The sequence below is a fragment of the Wasmannia auropunctata genome, unplaced genomic scaffold, assembly GCF_000956235.1.
Source record: "Wasmannia auropunctata unplaced genomic scaffold, wasmannia.A_1.0 LD335861.1, whole genome shotgun sequence".
Taxonomy (NCBI): Eukaryota; Metazoa; Arthropoda; class Insecta; order Hymenoptera; family Formicidae; genus Wasmannia; species Wasmannia auropunctata.
The window spans coordinates 48,775-74,075 of record NW_012027029.1 but is presented as its reverse complement, the minus strand read 5'-3'; the positions used below and the strand labels follow the sequence as shown (position 1 = coordinate 74,075).

General features: G+C 31.1%; 2 protein-coding genes and 1 long non-coding RNA gene across 5 annotated transcripts in view; 1 reads left to right on the top strand and 2 right to left on the bottom strand.

Annotated features, from left to right (window-relative positions):
• Positions 1–293: 293 nt before the first annotated feature.
• On the bottom strand, positions 294–998 carry LOC105455738 (F-box only protein 36-like; the record flags this gene model as incomplete). Its single annotated transcript, XM_011699276.1, has 3 exons — positions 854–998; positions 678–798; positions 294–445 (listed from the first exon to the last, which is right to left on the bottom strand). Coding segments are annotated over exons 1-3 (363 nt in total), but the record flags the coding sequence as incomplete, so codon positions are not given.
• Positions 999–1,428: 430 nt separating this feature from the next.
• On the top strand, positions 1,429–7,705 carry LOC105455735. Of its 3 annotated transcripts, XR_975151.1 has the most exons (4): positions 1,429–1,657; positions 6,693–7,181; positions 7,430–7,527; positions 7,613–7,705. It is a non-coding gene; the product is annotated as an uncharacterized LOC105455735 (long non-coding RNA). The 3 variants fall into 3 exon arrangements; XR_975150.1 differs by having other exon boundaries at positions 6,693–7,527; XR_975152.1 differs by lacking the exon at positions 1,429–1,657 and adding an exon at positions 6,531–6,620 and having other exon boundaries at positions 6,693–7,527.
• Positions 7,527–25,301, bottom strand: part of LOC105455737 (LON peptidase N-terminal domain and RING finger protein 3) — a 52,542-nt gene continuing 34,767 nt past the window's right edge. The window contains exons 2-9 of the mRNA XM_011699275.1: positions 16,537–16,655; positions 15,814–15,936; positions 13,346–13,540; positions 12,681–12,780; positions 12,408–12,607; positions 10,749–11,050; positions 9,644–9,851; positions 7,527–7,917 (exon numbers count right to left, since the gene is read on the bottom strand). Coding sequence (XP_011697577.1) covers positions 7,555–7,917; positions 9,644–9,851; positions 10,749–11,050; positions 12,408–12,607; positions 12,681–12,780; positions 13,346–13,540; positions 15,814–15,936; positions 16,537–16,655 — 1,610 coding nt within the window. The 3' untranslated portion in view covers positions 7,527–7,554. The remainder of the gene's footprint in view (positions 7,918–9,643; positions 9,852–10,748; positions 11,051–12,407; positions 12,608–12,680; positions 12,781–13,345; positions 13,541–15,813; positions 15,937–16,536; positions 16,656–25,301) is intronic.

Sequence of the window (25,301 nt, the reverse complement as noted above, 5' to 3'; positions counted from 1 at the left end):
ATATGTAATGAAAAATGGGGAGTTTTGTTGAAAAAATTTAAAGTGATCTTACCCTGTCTTTAGCGACACCACCCAAGGTCAAACTGATAAGATCAATAAATAGATATTTTTAAACCCTTACAACTTTTGTCTGAAACATTTTTCTGTAAAATTTAACTTATATTTTCCATGATATTCAAATGTCCTGGTACTTTTTAGACACTACATGTTTTTTACCATCTTAAAAAAGAATGACAGAGAGCAAAAAGTATAGAAAATTAAAATATTATTAATCTTATTAATAATATTTTTACCTCATAAGCGACATGTGATAATAAAGATAATTTTATTATATCTGTGAAATCCAAATATTTTGATATTTTTTCAATTAAAGATTTTGGTAATGTTAAAAGAGTATTTTTATTTCCTTTAGCAATATTGTTTACGTATTTTAATAAATATTTTCCTGTAATTGGAAATTGCAGTTTAGCAAAATTATAATGCAAATAAAAATATATCATTTTTAATAAAATTTGAATTTTAATATTATATTATAATATGACTTTTATATTGTATCTATAATTAATAATAATTTTAAAAACATATTATTTTAAAATAATATAAAAAATAAAAGTGAATAAGATTTTTAATAAAATGTGTCATAGAATTTAGCATTTCTGTTGTAAGAAATGTCTTACCAAATCCACGATGTATTTCGTTATGCAAGAATTTTTCTTGATCAAATTCAGTAAGCTTGGCACGATATACGATTGGTGTTTTATGAGGTCCGTGAGAAATTCTCCATAAGTACAAAATTACCTGAAGAATGAAAAGGTTATTAGAAGAAAATGGATGACATGTATTTTGTCAGTACCTCGTCTTCAAAAATCTTTAGACCGTAATAGTCTCTGCTGGGTGGAGGTGCAACTGAATACTTTATGAAGTATTCGATCCTGTTTCTCATACTCGACGGGGTCGCGTCGAGGAAGTTTGATCTGAACACTGCAATTCGTTGGTTCCTTAATGCAGAATAACGTTCATATCGAATCGAAACGTATAGGGTGTTGCATTTTGAACAGACAGTATTTATGTTGAATATGAGTTAAATGTTTTCACACATTGTCAATCTTTACATTTAAATTATAATACCAATTATTATAAAAGGATGTTTAATTAAAAATCAATTTTATTAAAGACGCGTATAATTTGACAATTATAATATAAATAGATAACTAATGTCATAATAATTGTGTAATAATTAATGTTTCACATATTAAAGCGCATTTTTTTTCATTTAAAATATTAAGTTGCAGTATATAAATAAAATATAAATTAAAAAACACTGTAATCCAAATTTATTTAAATTAAGAATTAAAATTTTTAGAATTTTTAGACCAATATAATGAATATTTTTCAAGATATTTTTATAATCTTATCTTTTAGGAATACAGAAAGTACGAAATTTTAAAAGCCAAGCATGATTCGAGATGTGATTCGAGGTGATTCGAGATTTCTTCTCACTGACAGAAAGGAACTCATAGACAAATTTGACTTCGTGATATTTTATTACAATATCTTTCATATGAAGAGATGAAGATAAATATAGAAATGTCGAAGTAAAAATGGAAAGTCGTGTGGCATTACGTATAGTAGTAATGTAGCAATAACAATATACAAGGTAGGCTATATAGTAATATCACAATGCATGATTCACAATTTCATAAAAGTCTAGAGAATAGGATATAAATCTAGATAGAGGATGCTTCTCACATACTTGAGTCGCCGCAGAGACAAAGTACCGCGTTATGTCCCGATTAATTAAAAAACTTTTTACCATGCTTTTCATACTTTCACAAAAGTGGACGTACTTGAGATACGCCAATTCGTAACGATTGTCGCTATTATTATCGTGCAGAGATAGATTCATATATGTAATAATCGCATCAACAGTACTTTAAGAGAAATTTGACAGTCTCTCAAATACAATGTTAATACTTAAATACAATGTTAATACAGCAAGGACTGTATTAATATTGTATTTAATGTTAAATATGATCATTTGAAAATTACAAGATTTACATGGTTAATTTGAAGATCTAAAATCGGACAGCCCCATTTAGTGTTAAATGCAAATACTGAATTTCTCTTAATAATAAAATCTTATTATTATTAGTAAATAATAGAAAAATTAAAAATTTTATTTCTAAAAATTAATTGTTAAAAATTAAAGATATCCTGATTATAATATATAAATCTTTAAAAAGAAGATAATTAACTTTTGATATTCTTTTTTAAATAATACAGTATCCCAAATTGAACAACGTTTAAAAAATGTTAAAATAATATATACAGATTGATCCTTTTTCTAATTATTAATTCACTTAAAGAGATTGATATTGTAAAGATCATCATTATGGACAAATTTAGTTAACTGCGATATATGTATGTATATGCTGATATAAAATATATCTACATGATTTGTAAAAAATATTTCACAAAAAATAAAATATTTTAAAAAAATTTCTTATTAATATTTTATACCTAAAACAACAAGCAAGTTAATAAACCACAGAGAAGCTGACAAATATAATTTTCTTTAAAAAAAAGAATATTTCCTTTTTGTTAAGCCTTTTTAAGTGCAATAATAATCAATAGGGTCAATTAAAAATTTAATTAGAAAATTACTTGCGATAATCAATAACAACAATCGTATACCTATCTGTGTTTCTCACGAATACTTGATTGCGCGGTTGATATGACATTTCTAGCTCCTCGGGCGACTGCTGTGTCTCGACGGTACGAAAAGCCGCATGAATAAATTATTACGTGCTAGCATAATCGAAAAATCTTACGAGCGACGGAATAAATCTAAGCAGTATAAAAAGATTTCGGGATTTCGAGTCGCGGGACACGCGAATCAGCCGTTGTTGTGTAAAATCAGTACGGCGATCATTTGTCCGATCCGGAAAATTCCCGTGATTTTCGTGCAACGACGTCGAAAAACCGAGAAGTGTCTCGTTCACGTTCGAGAATATTTGCGCATTTCGAATAAACCTGTTTCGCAGATATCAAACTTCTTTCTACAATCGCGCTTTCGCGCGTGATTGTACCGGCAGACTCGTGAAACGTTCGTAGAGCGATTGCACCAACAATGTAACAAAATATTGTTGTTGCATGTGACATATGTATTACGTTGCAAAATTAATAAAAAATTTTTCAATTCCATCTACTCACAATAATTTCTCTTGACATTTTATTTATAATCATTCGATGCACAAATTATAAATATTTACTTGTTTACACTATCATTTAAAAGTTTGGAACACTCTATAATTTGTAGATAAAAACACAATTTTCTTTATAGATATAATTATTTTCTTAAAAATAGTAAGAGAGACCGGGGCTAAAAGTTCCAATTTTGAGAAAATATGAAAAATAATGGGAAAGTAATGTAGTTATTCTCTTCACTATTGGCTAATTTATTGTTAAATTTGTTATATCTTAGGATTTTAAGCTTATATTTAATATATTGTAGTAGGTTTTTCATAAAAAGTCATTTATTTATGACTTGTCAAAGCGGAATTTTTTACTCCTTTGTGGGGCTAATTGTTATCGCATTGAGGTAAATTGTTACTGAGAAATAAGATTGCCTTTTAATAAAATAAAACAATTTTATAATGTTTATTTATTAATTTTTTAGTCATGTTTATTAAAATTCAGATTAATAAAAATATATTAAATGAAGTAGCTCGATTAGAACTTGTTACTTCAGAAGTTCTTATTGAAAGTTTCGGATTTTTTTTTTAAAAGAAAGCGCTTAGCCAATCAGTCCCAGCCATACTATTTTTGCGCCAAGAAGATGGAATGCTCTTAAAGTTAAATTTTATCGCACATTTATATGCTAATTTTTTTACTTTTTGCAATAAAAGATCAAAATAGATTGAGCATTTCAAAAAATATCCTGTCACAACTTTTTCTTATTCCTCATTAAAAACTAATTTCACTTTCTTGTAATCTACTGAGGTCTCTAATCCAGCTTGTGGTTTTTGACAACAAATCTTGACAGAGTCTTGTGATGCAGATATAGAATTTTCTAGTAACAATTTTTATCTTCTGATCTTCTTTTACAACGGCTTCAGCGGCTTTATTCATAACTTCAATAGAAATAGTACCCCTTTCCGTCTTTTGTTTATATGTTCGCATCTTAAAACACAGCAGGAACTATTTATACATTTGCAATAAGGCAAATTGTTATGGTAACAATGTGCCCCAAGATGCAGTAACAATTAGCCCCCATCGACACATGTGGCAATTTGTGAGAATATTCTACTTATATACTGAAATTATCTAATAAACACTATTGCAACGTACATGTTCTTAAATGTTATTTGATTCATAAGGACGAAATAATCAGTGATATCGATGTTAAGTAATTGAAATAGACCAAAAAATAATGATCGAAAAATATTGACTTATCTGGTGACTAGGTCTTTCTTACAACCACACGATTCACTGTTGCGGACGTTACTAAAATGACAGAGTGGCGCCGTCGACTCACGCGACAAAAAAATTTAAAACACAACGCTATCTCGTTTCATTTTGAAGATATAACCGTCAGTACAATTTACCCCCGGAACTTTTAGTCCCGGTCTCCCCTAATTTTTATATTTGAACGTGCATTATTGAATTAAAATTTATAATTAAAATGACATAAACTTTTGTACATTTATAATGTTAGTAAATAAAGTTAGTTATAAACTTTTTTTTCAAAATTTAGTGATGTTCCAAACTTTTGAACGGTAATGCATATTCCATCTTCATTTTTTTTTAATTATATTGATCAATATTTTTACGAAACTAATGGAATTTAATACTTTAATAGAGTAACCAATATAAACATTCTCATAATTATGGTTACATGTATCAATACGCATACACATGTATTATACAAAATAGATGACCTGTGTGTCATAATAATTAATATTTCTATAAACAATATAATTTCTTCCTTGGTGCACTCGCTCACTGACGAATTTTCGTGCACGAGAGATATCGATGCATCTAGCGTGTAACGGAAGTAAGTCCCTTAACATGCGCATTAAATATTATCAAAACAAAAAGTAAACTTTTCCTAATTTTGGAAAATATGTATATCCATATAATAGAAATGTTATAATAGAAATGATTAAATTGGCTAATAATGTAGAAATCGTTGAATACGTATGTATTATATCGAAATCTCATTAAATTTTATATTTTATTCGATATGTGTACATTACACTAAAATAATATTTGTGCATCATGACACATTTAAAAAGGATGACTTACTTCTCGGTTACCACGCGTACGCATTCGAATGTGTATACATAAAATGTGTGTATACATATATATATATATATATATATATATATATATTTATAGATATACATAATAAATATCCATATAACGTTTTGGAAGAACAGATTTGCATATTGCGATAGCGCAAAAAGAATTGGACCGCCTTATCGAGGAAAAGCGGTTTCTCAGATATGTTACTGGTCACCAACGTGATCAAAATCTTTTTATATTATCTAGAAATTAATTGTTTGCAATTAATTTCGTGACATTAATAAAAATCAACTATCAAGTAATAATGTTAATTTCGTATAATTATATATAATTATATATTATAAATAATATATTACGTTGAAATAAATATTGTTCATTTCTTTTAACAAGGAAATGCGGTGTCCTCTGACTTTGATGAACTTTTTTTGATATGTTGTATTCTAAATCAAAATAAAAAACACATATCTTTTATATGTACTTTTAGGGAGTAAAGCATCTTTTTGAAACAAATCGATTATTTTCTTTCAAAGCAAATATCGTCGAAATCACAAAAGATGGAGAAACATTCTTTTCAATAAAAATTGAATGGTTTTAATTTTATAATAATTATTAAAAAATTCTTTTTATTTTATATTTTTTTAAATATATCCCTTACTGCTTAACATTTTTTAAATATAAATTCAATTATATATGATAAAGTTATTTTTTAGTATATTATTTTCAAGAATTAATTACAAACGCTTGTCTATACCTGTCTATGTGTTTGATTCTTCATACATATTTTGCTCGTAATTTATATACTCTCCCGTAATATGAAATAATGATGATAAAAACAAATACATTTTAAAAACATTTTGAGAATTTGTAATCATGGAAGTTTTTATCGTGCACAGTTAGAATATTTACGTTATTTACATATAACACTTGAATACACTTTGTAATAAGATCGTAGTATCAAGATATGAAAAATTAAATATGACTAATCCGAAGTGCACACCAACGCTCACGAAAATAAAGTATTTTCAAAATTATAAAAAAATGTTAAATACTACAATATTTTAAAAAATAAAAAATTTAAAAAATTTTATCATTACTATAAAGTACTCATGAAATTATTCAATGTATGTTTAAAATTTTTTTAGTTTTTTTGCAAAGTTTCGACGATTTTGCTTCAAAACAAAATTATCAATTTTTTCAAAAGGATGTTTTATTCTATAAAAGTATGTAAGTACATATAAAAAAATACATGTACCTTTGGTATAAAATATAACATTAAAATTTATCAAATCGGAGAAGGATATTTCTGTGCATTTGTAAGTTAGACTAATAATAATTATATTATTATTATTATTATTATTATTATTATTATTATTATCACTTCACAGTTTAAACGGATCCATTTCTTCTCGTCGTCTCATCGATAAGGCGCCCAGTAGAAGATTTAACGAGCACGAGGTGCAAGGTGCTCGAATCGGAACTTAACTTACTGGGAAACGTTTGGAAATTTATCTCATCGATTTTAATAAGTTTCGAATATGCTGCAGAATTGGTTAAAAATAAGAGAGATATTCAAAGGTCACCAAAATCGATGAAAGGATACTTTCAAACTTTCCTTGCTAGATCTAAGAAGAGAGAGAAGGAGTCATTTAAAACTTGCCGTTGAACGAAATCGAAAGAGAATAGAGGCGTTCGCTAATTGATCGATCCAATTTTCATACGAGGCGTCCCAATTTCTATAGATTTCACGCGTTCTATAGATGTTTTGTACGTCGAGTAGAGTCGAAGGGTCAATCGAAGGGGAACCGCGTCGCGGGAGCAATGAATGAGAGATCAACGTAGAAAAAATTCGACCGATTAAATTAGTAACTTAGAAGGTAAGTGACAAAAATGCCTTCCTGTGACATGGCTGTAGAGAAACGTCATGTCTCCCGTCAGAATGGGATAAGATCGTAGATATAGGCGTAATAAATGCAGTATTCAAGACTTGCAGTCTGTGAAAAAAATCAGATATTATGTCATAGCCGATTTTATCGAATGACATATCAAACTTTATCGATAAAATTGGAGAATCATTTAGTATAAATTTTATAGATTTTGGAAATAATTTCTATATCTATTTAAGATTACTGTCTCTTGCTACTTGAAACTCTTCGCAGAATGCGAGATACAAGGTTCGCGATCCTATTTCCAGGCCACAGAATGGCATCGGTTGCTTCTAAGGTATCGCGTTAGGTATTTCGTTGCTCTCTACGATTGTTGAATGACCGACATCGCCGTCTCCGTAATTGCTCTTCCGTCCCTGCAGATGCTCGACGATGTCGTCGTTTGCTCGGACGGGGCAGCCGCGATTGTCAGTTGCCTTTGCTCCATGTGATCGAGAGTCTTCTCGATAGCTCGTAGTCGCTTCTCCAAGCTAGTAGTGCCCAGGATACCCACCTGTAGCTGCGGTCCCAACGGTAAAATCGCAAGCAGCCACCATGCCCATGACGGACCGTCCGGTAGACGTGGCCAGTCCTCCTCTGTGTCCGGCATACGTCCGAACACCCGTTGGATTTCGGATTTCTGAGAGATCGACACTGTGTCCCACCATCTTCGGCCCTTTGCCCGTACCTGTGAGCGAATAAATTAGCCTCGTTGACACAGTTTCCATATAATTTCGATTTTTCAAATAATTAATTATTATGATTAAACTGCATGATTAAATTTTATGATAAAGAGAACTTTTCTCTACATTTTCATGCCAGGAACAATCTTGTATAAGATAAATATCACAATGACCGGACATGTGTGTGTAATAGTACCTACGTTCGGACACTTACACAAAATTTATTAATCTCAAAAGGTTTTTTTTATTACAATATCAAAACTTAATTATAAAAATAATATTTAATAATTACAATTAAGTTATAATAAAAAATTTTGAGATTAATAATAAATAAGTTTTATATATAAGGTATCCGGATATAGATACATGTTAAGTCACTCTAGAACGTTTACCTTATCATATGACTTTTTGTAATTAAAAAATACTATATATTTACAGATAATAGACATGTAGTATTTTTTGATAAAGATTGTATCTTTTAAAATTATTTTGTAATTATCGAAAATAACAAAATGCAGAAAAACAAATGTAAACTATTTTATGTATAGCTTACTTAAATATATATGCTAAAAATATTAAATATAAAGCGTTTTGGTCAGAATTAAATTGTAACTGAATGTTCACACACTTTTCACGCGCGCGATCAACTAGTCAAGCGAAAGCGGCTCCTAAACTTTAATATTATTGAATAATATTTAATTGCTCAATATTATTGATGGAGACATTGAAGGTTTGGGCAATATGTTGTGTAAATCAAAAGTTGTTTGAAATACTTACATTATAAGTATTTATATTATACAACATTAAAAATAAACATTGGTCGTCTTAAATTTGCATCTTATTGCTCACTAGTACCCCCAGATAGATCAATATTTTACATGTTACACAGTGCATTTTAAATAATTTTTTATTTCAAGCAATATATTGCCCAAATCCTCAATATTGCCTCCATGAATAATATTGTGCAATATTGAATATTGTTAGTTAATATTAATCGTTTAGGAGCCGTTTTAGCTTGACTTGTTATCGCGCGCGTGAAAAGTGTGAATATTTCAGTTACAATTTAACACGTAATCAAAATTGACGTTGAATAATGAGATATGAATGGTCTTTTAATCACGTGATCTATTTTCTAAAAAATTAATCATTGTGTTCTTTTTTTGGCTCATTATCACACATAGAACGATGGTCATTCTATTTAAAAAAAGAAAATGCTATCCAGTTTAAAAATTTATCATCATTAAATCTTGATTTTCTTAATAATATTGACTCTAAATATTGTCAGAAAAAATTTTGTAAGACACAATCAATATATGTTAATAACAATTAAGATCAAACGTTAAATAATAAAATAAGATCAAACTAAATAACAAAAGTTAACTGAATTCCGCTCCCATTAATTAGCTAAATTGTTAAAAAATTAACTATTTTTGTCATCGTGACACAAAAAGTATAATTGAGTCTTTCTTCTTGTTTTTATACCAATTATATTATTATGAGATATTATAAGATATTATCAAATGAGAGAATACTGATTTTAAAAAATTTAAGTAAAAACGTAAATCTTTAACTTAATATAATAAGATTAAATAAAGTTATAAAATAAGCATCCAGAAATGTTTAAAATCATAAGTTAATACTTTTTTGTATTCTAACAAATATAAAATGATAAGTTTTGCAGCCGGAATAATTGATTAACATTTTATTAATAATGTTTTGTACAATTTTTACCTTATTATGAAGCTCCAAAAGATTCAATAATTGATCTTCTTGTACAACGGTATCCCTGAGAAATTCCACCTGTGCTGTATCGTAACCATCCTTTTCTCCACCAGACAGAACCCTGAATCTTCTACCACCAACCGTGCTAAGAATACTGCAACCATCTTTGAGCAATACTCGATCTCGAATGTCTAGGATAGTTCCATACTCCGCATATCTGAAAAAATGAATTAACATATTATTAGTTTTTAATAGCTTTATCTCTTTTAGATACATTAATAATAATATGATGTATATATGATGTATATATGATGTATAGACTACATATAAATCATGCATTATACATATACACATTATACATATACATAATATGATGTATATATGATGTATAGACTACATATAAATCATGCATTATACATATACACGGTGTCCCATGGGAAGATGCTGAAACTAATCAAGTGAAACTGTAAAGCTGCCATTTTTAAACGCACGTAGAGAATAAGAAAAATAAAATAGCTTTCAACAATTCTTTTCAAACTTTATTTATTTTTTGACAAAGGATTGACAATTAGTTTTCTTATCCTTTGCTTTTCTCAATTTCCGAAATAAATATCTTTCAGAATTTAGCATTTCAAAAATATATACTTTAATATTCGTAACACTTGACATTTTTATAAACATATATTAAATAATAAAAATACTTCTGATTTACTCCATAAAACTGCTAAGTATCCTCTATTGAAAGATATTTTATTTTTCCTATTCTTTATGTGCGTTTAAAAATGACAATTGATTAGTTTCAGCAACTTTCCATGGGACACCCTTATGTACATAAATTCTAAAATGAAAATTAATTTTCTTCTATTCACGTACATATTAAATAATCATTATTTTACATGCAATGCATATTATTTAATAATTACTATTTCTTATATTCATATAATTATTTTTTCGCAATGAAACTGATAATATGACAAATTAAGATTGATCAAAAGAAATATAAATAAAAAGTTAAATATTTAAAAATTGAAATAATGCATTTCAATGTTAATTTAATTCACGATTGTGTATAAACAAATTTAAATTGAAATTATTGTAAAACGAACGTCTATACCTTTTCGTACCCGTTGCCTCCTTGTTGAGACACGCAGCGATCCCAAATTGGCGTATGCCGCTATCCACGCATCTTCTGACCATCAGCCTGTATCTAGGCTCGTAGACAAACAAGGGACAGGCAACACAGGGAAATGCTGTCGTGCAGATGAAAACGGCGATTTGTTCGTTATCCAAAAGACCAAGCCCTTGGACCAGTTCGAGCTGATGACTCACAGCTCTGGAGGTATATTCCGCGGGCGCCACTGTTTTAAGCGCTTTCTCTACAAAATCCGTCACAGTTTTTTGACTACTGGCTAGATACTGAAAGCAGAAGAAGATAATTAGTTAATAAGACAACTTAAATAATCGTGTGTAACCATGTCATTCATGATACCAATTTCAAACAAGTAAAACAATTAAATCTTATAAAACAATATAAGTATTCTTGATTGGGATTTGTATATTTTGTATGTTCATGAGTATTATGTGGATACGTAATAGTAAATTTATTTAAGATGAAAAATAGAGAAGTAAAAAATAAGTTTTGTTTATTGTTTTATGATATCTGTTACTTTCTGTATAATAAAGACGCTTGTTTATTTCTTTTAGTACTAGAATATTTTTTATGTAAAAAATTTTCAATTTTTTATTAAAAATCATATTTTGCAAATTTTTCATATTTACAATTATATTACTTAATAAAATTTAACAATTCCAAAAAACAATGCAAATTATATATTATTGTTAGAGTCCTAAATAATTAATGATAATTATATGTAATAGTAAAGAGATTGTCGCAAGAAGAATATTTCTAAATAATCGAACGTAATCATCGATATATTGCGAAGATAGAATGAAAAAACAAGGAGCGCACCATAAGATCATCGTTGACATCGTTGTCATTAAATATAATACAGACGATCGGTAATGACGCTACGAACGCGGAAGTTCTTGACAAACCGCTTCGACGACCGCAAACAATAATCATTTCAATCTGCGGCGTCGTCGTTAACCGCTAGAAAGCATCATGTCTCATTTATGGACAGGTGTTGTTGCGGAATGTGTTTCGCGCCCGAATGTATTTTCCTGCTCTTTGAAATCAGGAACTCAGGAATAACGAGCAACTTAGATGCAACTAATTGTAAGATGTACATTCATTGGAGAAAAGTGCAATGCATCTGTTATATAAATGTAAATTAAGACTGTAATGGCAGAGAAAGAAAAGACTGGTTAATATAGTTTCGAATAAAGGTAACTAACACTATTCTTAAAATTAAATAATCTAAAAATTTAAATAATTTAAAAATAATTCCATTTTATTCAGTTGCAATGAAATTTATAGAACAAGAGAAAAAAACTGAGAAATTTTTTGTTCTAAAAATTTATTAATTCTACATGTATTTTGAAACTTGATCTTGATTTTGAAATTAAAATTGTTCTAAATTCTTGAATTCAAATCTTAAAATTTTAATTATATTTTTATTAAAATTAATTATTTACCGTTTAAATTATCTTATAACTATTTATAACTTTTTATACTAATTTGAAAAAAAAAGGATTATAAAAATCTAATAAATCGTTGTATTAATAATTAAATCAAATTGCTGGATGAGAATAGCAATATTATTCAGAACACTTAAATAAAATTAATTAACATTTGTGTAGAAAGTTTTCTTACGTCAGCCAAAGACGTGACGCACAAGGGACAAGCCGAAGAGTAATCCAGGCAGCGGTCCAGGCACATCCAGCAATAGGTGTGACCGCAGGGTGTCGTGACGGGCTTCCAAAGCAGACGGCAACATAAGATGCAATCCAATTCTCCGGCCGTGCTGCTGGAAAGAGTTGGCAAGAGGATTTCGGCGGGTCTCGGTTCGATTCCTGCAAGTAACGTCGTCTTAAGATATTTTTGCGATTATAAAAGAAGTGCGCGTGTATCGGCGGGTGATAATACTTTTCAATTTTTCTATATCCTGATATACACGATTCAAACTCGCTTGTAGTTTCGTGTTGATTTGTGGCACAATGGAGGACCGAATTCTTCTGTTTATTGTCTGTGAACCGAAACGAATAAAGTGAGTAATTAAGTCTGGGATAATCGTGTAAAAAATCTGAACAGCTGATTAAAGATTAATAATGAAAGTAAAAATATACTACAATATAATATAAATAGAATATAAATAGAATATAAACAAATAATAAAAAAGAAGGCAATACAACTTATTTTATTCCTAGACAATACAAAGTCTAAAATCGACGCATAAGACGTCTTTTAGTCATCTTTTAGACATCTTTAGGTAGTTCTCGCAGAAGTATCTAAAAGACATTTAAAAAAGACGTCTTAAAGATGTCTTATGCGTCAATTTTATATTTTGTACTGTCTGAGACTGTTAATAATAACAATAATGCTGTCAAAGATATTATACTTTTTTACTTCTAATGATACTATATTAATGATAGTAACAGCCACTGAATGTCTAATCGACACAGTGTCTAATAGTCGCTTATCACATTCTCTAAATGCTTGTGTCGAATGACATATAATCTAATATCCTTTTTTTATCAAGCATAAGAAATATCTAACAAGCATAAAATCAGGATAATCTTCGAGGAAAGCACCTGTGTGAATTCTTCTTCGCCGCTGCTGTTGTCCTCGCAATCGGACCTGTTCAGGGCAACGCATCGGCTGCGGTTGGGATTTATTAGCTGATGACGATTCCTCATGCGTGACGTGCTCTTCGTTAAACTGTATGGCGTGCGTGATGACAGGACACTCTGCCGATATACCTTAGGCGACAGCACTCTGTGCAGAATCTGCAACACACGACCACGAACTTGGTAATACGTGTATCAATCGAATAAATTTGAATGCAAAACGACTGGCAATTATCTGAATTGATTGCTTTTCAAAGCAAACTTATAATTCTAAGCACCGTTATTAACAGCAATGTTTTAACGAGATATTATAAAACAAAATATAATTAAATCTAAGAGATAAGTTTACTTAATTTATATTTATAATTTTATTAATATTACTTTGTAACGAAATAATCAACTTAAAAAAGATGTAAATGTTGATTATTTAATTATTAAAACTTACAGAAAATTGTCAAATTTTTAAATTCAATTAAATGTAATATGGTTTTATATAATAAACATGAATAAAATATGTGAGAAAGATTAATGTGCGTTGAAGTAACTTTAAAATATCCTCTTTTGCTACAAAGAGATTTAGCAAGAGGTAAAATTTTTTCTGAATTGACGTTGCAAAACATTCTAACATAAAGAATCAATGTTCAAAATTAATGGACTATATCATATAAGGATTTCAACGAATAGCGACAAACAAATTCCACTTGTTTCATCAGTAGCACGTATTTCTTTCTTGACGTGTCCTATATATGAGATGCTTCTAATTGCAAGATCGACTGTGTAGTATTCAGCTGGTCGCTAAATCGGCGCGATTAACGCATGAAATAACACGGTTGAGTAATCCGAGACGTTTTCGGACGATGAAAGTAAAAGTGCGCCTTCCATAATGCGGACCTAACCGATGGATTCAGCGGCACGGGAAAGAATGATTCCCTGGGTCTTATATAAGTGGCGGTGCAGCTTGCATCAATGATTCTGCCATCGGGCGCTTGCTTATGTAATCGCCGTAATATGCTCGAAAATTCAATACGCTCCGTTTTTTAAATTATTTAACATCAAAATTCGACGCGAGCAATTGTCGCATTGAATTATTTAATATTCATCGATTGTTACTATACATAATCGCATCTCGGGCTTCACAGATATTCGCGTGTGACGCAACATTGCGAAACTTAACGTCGATCGAGCAGCCTCAATGTCAAATATCAATTTGAAATACGACATTTGATAGCTCGGACATAAGCTTTGCAATAAATTGACATTTCAGTTGTATTCGTTTTCGCAATACTGAAAAATTTCAGAGTAACCTAAAATATGAATCTTTATGTGAGAAAATATCTCCGCGTTTTGCGTGGACAGAAGATGTAATGAGATGCAGTTACTTGTATTTCATGACATAAGAAATTGACAGATCAACGAATAAGAGATATTCCAGAAAGATGGGAATAAGAAATGTTTTCAAAAATTCGACGTAGAAGAGAAGCATTTTGCATTATGCACGAGAGGGCGGAGAACGCAGCGGCGCGGCGGGGCCGTGCGTCACACGGTGGAAGATCGATATATCGACGCCGCCGTCGCGAGCCTTAGCCGTCGCGTCGCGTGAAACAACACGTGGAAACGGCACATTTGCTCTGCGAGAGCAGCATCGGTTTCGCTCGCTGCGCCGCGCGTATGTGGTTATCGTTGCCCCTGGCGTGCGGGTCACTCACCTGACGACCATCGCACCGAGTCATTAAGGCTGCGCGGCAGGCAGCAGTCGTACCGGAAACGTCGCGGCGCGCATTTCTTTTGTGTTGTGTGTGATGCTCTGCGAATAGAGACGGATGCATTCTCGGTTCCCCGCGATGCATTCCATCAGTCGCGCGATAGCGATTATCCCGCGAGGAACGCAGATTTCTTTACCCATGATCGAGCTATAGTTCACCTTATCCTTTCGTTCAAGGACTCGTTCTAAAGGCGGGAGCACAGACTTTTGAATAACGCAGAAGACATAAGGCATAAGAGAATCAACCAATCAGAGTATGAAATGAAGGACTCTAATTGGTTGTTTTTCTTATGCATTATGTCTTGTGCGTTATGCAGCGTTATGCAAAAATCTGTGCTCCCTGCTTAACGATTTATAGGAATGTTACGAGAACTAAATGAACATGAACTTGTGTAACTCAATTTGAATCTCGACTTGAGTTCGAAATCAATCGAGTTTAATTTAATTTTTAATCACCGGAAAACTGTGCGTGCGCAATTCGATTTATTGGAGGCTAATCAACGCTGTACATAGTCCATTAATTTCGAATATTCTAATTTTAGTTATCCAAACTTATATAACAAATCACATTTTGCGATTGGAACAAATATTTTATTAACTTCTATGTTTTGATAATAGGCTACTTTTGGTAATTTTTATATAAAAATTAAAAAGCATCGGTAGAACGTACTTTGGTCAACTCATGGCGTACCGCTTGTGGATTTTTGTCAATGGCCACGCTAATGCAAAGAGCATAGAGCGCTTCTTCGTGTCTTCCAAGCGCCGACAAAGCAATCCCTCTTCTATAGTGTCCCTAAAGATACAAAATAAAAATATATTAATATTAAAATATTACAAAAATTAAAAATATTATATTTTATATTATAAAAACAAATAAATTTATGTGTTAATTTAATAATTACAATATTTTTATTTAATAACAATTTTTAAATAATAGTTTATATATTTATATAACATATAAACATAATAATAATAAGTTATATAATTTATAATAATAGTAGTTATATAATTTATATAACAATTTTTATATAATAGTTTTTATATTTATATAATAATATATAAACATAATAAAATAAGTTATATAGTTTATAATAGTTTATATAATAAGATCGCAATAAAATTTGTATTATTATACGTAAGATGTTAATAAAATTAAGATATATATATTGCAATATATTCTACGTATATCACAAATTAATAAATTAAAGGTTAAAATAAAGATAATAAATTTTTGAATATTCTATTTTTTATTTTAATTAGAGAACATTTTATCCCCCTTTAAATTAGATAAAAATTACTAAATCGAAACATATGCATTTTGATTTAATGCAGACATGCCTAATACATGCACCGATTATATGTATATGTAGGCTTTGGTCCTGTCTTTCCTCACCTTGCCCCAGTCTGGCCGCAATCTAACTGCATGATCAGCGTCCGTGAGAGCGGCTAAAGGCCTATTCAACAGGAGTAAGACGTGAGCCCTGTTGCTAAGGTGGAGCGGACTATTCGGTGCTGAAACATAAAAAAACAGGCTCGTAAAATACCTATTGAATGGCGAACGAATTTTAGTTTGAAACGCCCTGGGGGTTTTGTTCTTTGTGCGAATCAAGAAATAATCGGAATAAATTTATTCTATCCTAAAATGTTTTAAAAGCCGAGCAGGTTTGTGATCGACGTCAACGAATGATGTCATAACTGGCGACTGGTATTATGATTCATGCATTCCACATGGAACAATGGAGATGCATAGCCAGACATTTTGCAAATGAACTAATAATTGCATATATTTGATTTGACTTTTATTTATGAATTTACATATTTACTGCGAGATGCAATAACACTACACGCATGTTTGACATTTAAACGGATCAAACGAGCATTTGAAAGAGCATTGCATCACTGACGATACCTCGGTACATATTTTGCATAAGAATGCACTTATGAATATCGTCGTGTATAAATTCTGAACAGTCTACAAGTTTTTGTTTTACGATTATAGCAGTCTGGACTTGTTTAATTTCGTGGAGATTCGTTTCGCAAAAAAAGCGCTGGTTATTTCCGGCCAAGCACATTTCATAGAAGCGACCGCGGACGATGCCATCGGCCGATGCAGGCGGCGACGGCGGGCGGCGCATCCCGGCATTGTGAGCAATGTCATTGCCTCCGCGGCTGAAGTCCCTTGCTTGGACGGAGAAAATTTCCAACGCTCACGTCAGTGTCGCGAATCGCTAACGCTAAAAGTGGCATCTCATCGAGATTTTTTTATGCTCCACGATAAAATAAATTAGAAAAGGAATGCACTTTAATTGTAAGCTCAAGTAAATTTTATCATACGTCATCAACTTTCCAAATTTCAACATTCTGAAAATTTTAATTATTTGAAATTAATATAAAATTTAAATTATTAAGTTTTTCTAAATTTGTTTATACTTATATATAAAGTTTAATTATTAGATTTTAAATGAAATGAAACTGTAGCGCCCAAAAAAAATATTCTATCCTTTAGCGGTACCCTCTTAATGCTAAAAGATTTTCCTCTTATATATGTCTCAAGAAGATAATCTAAAATGTAGAGGAATATCAAATTACTATGAGTATATATTCTAAAATGTAGAGGAATATCGAATTACTATGAAAATTTATTCTTGATTATAGCGCATAGTCCACTTCTTTATAGATAAATACACGTTATAGCTGAGGAGTATGCTTCATGTAAAATTTTTTTGCTTAGAGGAAATGCTTAAAGGAATTACCTGCTTATAAGTAGAACATTTTTTTGGGGTGAGCGAAAAGTTGTAAAAACGTATAAGACGAATTTTCTTTTGTTATCTACGATAAAAGAGAGTATCCAATATCGATTTTTAAAGAGATTATGTAAAAAAAGTTAATTATATAGACTTTCAGATTTTTGTGTAAGGATAACAAGTTTATAAAGAAAAGAATATATAATGTTTATATTTACACGCAAAAAAATGGATCTTTATAACTTGTATCACAGCGGCTCGTTTTTTTGCATGTGAATATATATAGATAAAAATTAAAATAATGAAATGACAAAGAGTCAAAGAAGATTATTAAAGGTTAATTAATGGTTAATGTTTGCAATTTTCACTTCCTTTTAATATTAATGTGATTCATATTATATTTTAAATATATTAAGATTATAATGCTAAATATTTTGGATTACTTGCAAGATATTTTCTAAATAACTATTTTAAAAACACGTAAATATTTTGTAACAAAAGATAATTTGTTTTAAAAAGTTTCACCCCAATAAATAACAACACTGAGAGCAATTTACAATTTGCTCTCAATGCAACGGCGACTTATATAATTGCCTTATTTTGTCTCTGCATGAGCATCTATCCCCAGGATAAATAAGAAGCAGGACAACGTATTAAACGCTCATTAATGATATACTTACAATTAGTCTTAGAATCATACTGTGAAGCTGTGATGTTAGAAGAATCTCAAACATTTGACATACTGAACAAATACAAAGAGCGGTCCCCATAAGCCGACTTTTGTAACTTATCTTTGAATGTGGCGACGTTTGAATTTAAAGACACGAAAAAACCTAATCACTACGCAAACTATCGTTGTATGAGCCTCTTACTCGTATGTCTGAAAAATCCCGTTATTGTTGAATTACATGTGTAATTCCTTTAAATTTATTAGTATCGTGTTTGCAATTTATTTTACCAATATTATTATTAAATCAGTGTGCCACTTTTCAGTTAAACTTAAGCTTTAAACTTACAATTTAAATACAATTTTTAGAAAAAAATAAAAAAATATATATATATATTTTTAGATCAAATTAAAGAAATTATTATGTTTTATCTTAATTAACCTTCAAATGGTACACTTCTTTCGAGCACTCACTAATGGAACTGTTGCCGCGGCTAGCCGGCGAATAGCCGCGACAGATATCTCTGTGCAAATCTCAGCAATTCGAAAATTTTCGCGGTGCAAATTCGCACTCTTGTACCATTTGAAGGTTAATAGGTATTATATACGAGGGCAAGTCAATAAGTTTTTAAAAAAACATAATAAAACACATTTTTTTATCGATTAATTTTTATTTTTCAACATAGTCTCCTTTCAGCTCGATACATTTGATCCAACGATTCTCCAAATTTTTCGAGCCGTCCGAATAATATGATTTGTCCACCCTTCAAAATAAGCCTCTGTTTCGGCGGTGAGCTGCTCTCTGGTGGTGAATCTCTTTCCTCCGAACCATTTCTTCAGGTTTAAAAACAGGAAATAGTCGTAGGGGACTAAATCTGACGAATATGCTGGAAGGGGAAGCAATTCGTAGCGGAATTCGTTGAATTTGGCCATCGGTGCAGGAGTCGCGCTTATGGTCCACAGTGAGCAAACGCGGCACCCATTTTGCCGATAGCTTTTTCATACCCAATTGTTCGTGTAAAATTAAAATCACTATGCCATGTGATATGCCTGTGGCCTCAACAAGCTCGCGCACTTCCACTCGTCGATCAGTTAAAACAATATCGTGGACTTTATCGATGATTTCTGGCGTAGCAGCCTCAATTGGACGTCCCGAACGAGGTGCATCACATATGGATGTATGTACAACCACGTTTAAATTCATTCACCCAATTGTATACAGTCGCAAACGTTGGTGCAAATGTGCTATAAACATTATCCAACTCGGCTTTGTTTGAGTAAATGTTTGATCACTGCACAAAACTCGTTTTTTTTCCATTTTGCAAAAAATACAACGATTGTTCGCTTTAATCGTCTACAGAAATGAAACCATGCGATGAATTCCGCTCAAAATTTTATATTAATCAGCTGAAAGATGCTACTTGTCAAAAAGTAATGTGACATGACACTGCGAGTGCTCTCTAACAGATTTTCTAAAAACTTATTGACTTGCCCTCGTATAATCTCTTAAGGTAAAATAAAAACACAAATTTTTGAGAATACTAAATTTGCCTCATAAATTCCTTTTAAATGAAAAAATTAATTTTATGATCGTATAAAATATATATAAATATATAAATATTAAATTTGGGATTCATACTACTTCTATTTATATTTTCGGCGCTATTATTACTGATAAAGTTGCTATGTATATACCGATACACACCGTGATAAGTCATAGACAATTAATCGAGAAGGCAAGTGTTTCCGATTGCGTCGATTATATAAATACTCATGCACGATTAAATGCGTGCAAAGGAACGTAATTTTCCGCATCAATGCTAAGCTACAAGAAATGCAACGGGATACCGATGAACAAGTTCATTCATTAGTGCAATCATTCTTCGAATACGCTGTAAAAAACGCTCTTCCTGTCTGTACGATCGAATGCCAAGGTCCGCCTCGGATGATCAATCGCTTGCTCACCGCGGGCAATCGACCCGATCATTAGAACGTGTACTTCCTACGATCTCTCATTCAGACCATACCTAAATCAATAAATCCTAATCGATTGTGCGACAAGCACTTATTAAATGAATAGAGTTGTTTCTTTCAAAAATGTAGTCAGGATAAAACTTTTGTATTCTTTGAGTATCTGAACTTTTGATATTTTAAACATAAAAACACGAATGAAACCCAGTCTGTGTAGACATATAAATTTCTTATTCTATAATATATTTTAAGAATCTCATAAAATCTTGAATTTATTGGTAAAAGAATGTTATGAATCTCTTTTAATAAAATTCTTAAATAGTCAGCGTTAATAATAAAACAATTACGTAATCACTTTTTTATCTTCAGATTATAATGCGCTAATTTATCCAACATAATTTCTTGGTGTGTCTTAAATCGCAAATATACAAGAAAAAAATTCAAAGATATCTACGCTATTAAGAAGTAGTATTTTCGAATTTTCGGTATTTATTAGCACCAAGATAGAAATTAATGAAACTTTGCAATTTTAAAACGAAGTCAGTCAGGCTGTTATTCTAAAAGATTAAATATAGTTTTGTCGTGCCTAACAGATTCCTAAATTGCACGAGGAGATGCACTGACGCACGCCGAAAGGTTCGATGCCGTGTGCGCAACCAGGCGCGACAGACGGCTGCTGACCTTCGTTGGAAAGAAGACGAGCGGTACGGAACGAGGGAAAAAGAGAGAAGAGGAGAGGGACTTGCCAGTGCCGAGTTCGAGAACCGAGTTAACGAAGCGTCATATGGAGCGTATACTCTTGTAAAGCGCTCACGTGAAAATCGGAGCAAGAACTGTTGCTGCACATGCTGTCGAGCTTGTGCATTCCCGGCATTCCCGAGAATTGGAATCGTGACAGATAGCGTGTCAAGAGATTAAGAATGTACGGGTTGTTTAGTCTTCACGGATCGTGAGTGTGATAAATTAGTAAATTTCTTATTATTAAGCAATCTCTCTCTCTCTCTCTCTCTTCTTAATATGTGACAGAAGATCACGTGACAGAATATGTGACGGAAAATCAATCTCTCTCTCATTCTCTTTTCTCTTTCTTCGTATTCATTCTACTTTTAAAGTTACACGTTTACCTATTAAAGCGCGAATTAAGTCCCGATTTTTTAAAGTAAAGTGTAAAAGAAATAAATTAAATGTATTAAATATTCATTGAAAAAATTAATACCAATTTATAATAATTAATAAATGTAAATAGTTTAATGATTGATAAATTTTGCATAAAAATAGTAAAACTGAATGAAATTCTTCTGTCGTAGCAAAATTTCTTTACAGTATTCTCACATCACGTTGGGTAGAGGGAAGAATCTTCTGAGATGCTTGTAGCATTAGTATTATTGATTATTACAATTTAATAGTGTGATATTATTATTTCTGGTCAATCAAGAACTGCATCGAGACCGAAAGTAACGGTACGCAGTTTATAGAACTAGAAAAATGTAAAACATAACTAAAATGTAACATAAAATGTAACATAAAATTTTAGTGAGTACTAAGATCCTGCTATGACCGTCGTTGACCTATTTCGCGAACTTATATCATTGTATGCGATCTGGTATATATATATATATATAATGTTTGAATAAAATTCTGTTAAACATTTATACTTATTCATATCTTCATGTATATGAAACTTATAGGATATAACTGATATTATGTAATTTATCATATAAAAACAGTTATTTATACCTACACTAAGAAAATAATTGATTGTACGAATTAAATTTGTATAGTTGTTTGATTCAATAGTTAATTCAACAATTCTTTAGTTGCACAAAGAAAGGTATAGTTCATTCATGTCAACTATCAAAATTTTTAAATTAAGAATTAACTAAACCAACTCAATTAAATTATTTTGTTCGAAAGACTAGTAGTATTTATTTGTGTTTACATGTTATTATATTTAGTTATCCAAGTAATATATTTATTTAAATTCCAAGTATCGAACTGACTAAACGATGCTGATGGGGATAATAAATAGTATGTATTTTTAATAGAACGATTGAGCTGAATACGATAAATTTTTGTTGAAATAAAATAGTTTAGTTTAAAAAATAGTAGTAATAGTTTAAAAAATAGTATTTTGTTTCTAATAGTAACGAATTATTTTGTGTCATCGTAGTAACGTTTAGTCGAACGTATCGGACTAAATATTTTGGTAAAATGAAACAAATTTTGCGTTTTTCAACAAATTTTTTTTCTCAGTATATTCTCCGATAGAGAATTTCCTTTTTTACATTTACTTAATAAAAAAAAACAAAATAACAGAGGTTTTATTTTCAAGATTTTACCGACATAGGTATTATCCCTACTTTTTCAGGCGGTAAAAGTCGCCTAAAAAAAATCAATCAATTATTTCTAGCGCATTAAATCATCTAATTTCCGTGCGATGCGGCGGCCCAATTTACGAATGTGGAGATATTGCGACGGTCTTCCTCCGAGTTGCATGCGGAGCGCGCGATGTAACTGCATCCGGCCAGCCGCCGGCCGTTAGCCAACCACGAAGGGAGAAGCGAAAGGCGGGAAGGGAAAGAATACGGCATAAACGGCCGCGCCGCGCCGCGCCACATCGCGAACGCGTCGCGCGGACTGAGCCGCGCCGGTGCAGCTGCAACCGCTGCAACGGTCGACGCATCGTCGTTACAGCGGAGTAGACGTCACCCATGCCGACGGCGCGCGGCGCGGCGCAAACAGCCGCGCGTTACGTAAAGGTCGGTCACCCGACGCGTACTACTCTATCGCGCCGCCGCCGCCACCGCCGCCGCCGCCGCCGTTGTTGCTGGCATCGCATCGCTGATGCTGTCTGCCGCGTGCAATTATCGTCTTCGTTTACGGGGACGGAAAGATTGTCTCGATTTAGCGGGGTGTCACAGAGTAACCGTGGCTAGTAATGAAATTTAAGTATCGTTTGATTACTCGTGAAATTATCATATCTTTATTTTGGAAGTGAGAGAGCTCTCCTCGATTAAAGTGAGACATCATAAAATTATTGTAGAAACTAATAATAAGACTTTAATCATTATTTGCACTACGAAGTCATCACCTTTATTTATGAAAACAGGAAAATTGTACTAATCGTAGTTGTATTAAATGTAAGGAAAATTGACTACGTCCTCCGTTTTATATCAAATGCTACAAAAAGTCCTTTTTATAATTATAGAAATGAAATTTATTTGCATAAAACAAATGATCATCTTTATGGAATAAAGAAGATTGATGTTTCGTTTTTTTAGTGATACGTTACAGAATAATTTTTATTGCGTTGTTATAATAATCATATTTTAGTATATATCTGCTTTATAAAATTATTATATTTATTTGTAAGAATTGAAATATTTAAAGTATGAAAAAGCTATCGATATGCATAATGTCAAATTATATAATAGAATATTTATAATAGAATAAAATTTTAGCTATGTATTTTGGATAGATTTATGATAATTAAGATTAAGCAATAATATTATTTTAATATAGTATATTATAACTTTTAGAAATAATCTGATATATTTATTGTAATCCAATAAATATAGTTTAATTACTATATCACAAAAAGAGAAAAAAGACATCTATATATTTACAATTAAATATAAATTGAATAAAGTACACATAAGTAGAGCAATATATTGTGCTATAAGAGTTATTTTATTTATAACATAATAATTCTAAAAAAATCTATCAAAATATTTGTAAAATAATGTTTAAAAAGTGTCACTCACCCCAATTTTTTAACGTAAAAATAAAATCTTCAAAATATATGTGTTGAGTAGTATATGAGTCTATTATAAATCAACTGCAAGCGTCGAAATGCTTTATTTGAGCCATTCAGTAGACACTAATGACGATCCGCTAGCCAGCGAGATGCACAATGTATCAACGGTATGTGACATCTCACTGGTTATCTGTGTGCTACGGGGGTCATACAAACTTATATATTATACATATACATCTTGTCTTTCTATTCTGGCAACGATCAATAATGCTCCACGTGTCGTACGTGGTGGAGCGAACGTATGTCGTAATTCCTCCACGCGTTATTTGCCAAACTATTCGCAGGTATTTCTCGTGGATGCGTCTCTTTGCATCATTTGTGTTAATCGACTTACCAGTAAATCAAATGCTGTGTGATAGTTCACGTTCAACCTTTCGCGGCCGAAATATAAACCTTATCGTTAATTTTTTCTTCTTTTAGAGATTCGCGAAGCAAAAAATGCAACAAAGGTTTAACGAACTTACGAATAAAACTTGTAAGATGTATTACATATGGATATCAGTGATCTCATGGAATTTCTTATTAAATAAATATATATAATTATATACTATATACATTATACACTTATTAGGTATAGAAAAGATCTGTACCTGATGTATGTACAAATTGCAAGCATGTATAAGTTGTAAGAAAATAACAACTTACTTTGTGATATAATAAAGAAAAACGAGCTAAATACAATGCAATAAAATTCTAACAATATTATTATAATTGATTATTCGCTAATTATACTTTATAATAATGTTTAATTATCATAAATTTTAATATAAATTTGAGCAATCTATATAATACCTATCAATATTATAAAATTGTACATAATCCTGGCATATTGTTGAAATCATAATATCGTATTGGTTAAATAATATCCTATCTGTTACATTAAATAATTATTAAATGGAACGAAAGGGAGCATAAGAGCCTTGCAAGATAGGTATACGTGCGCAAAAGTGTTAAATTAT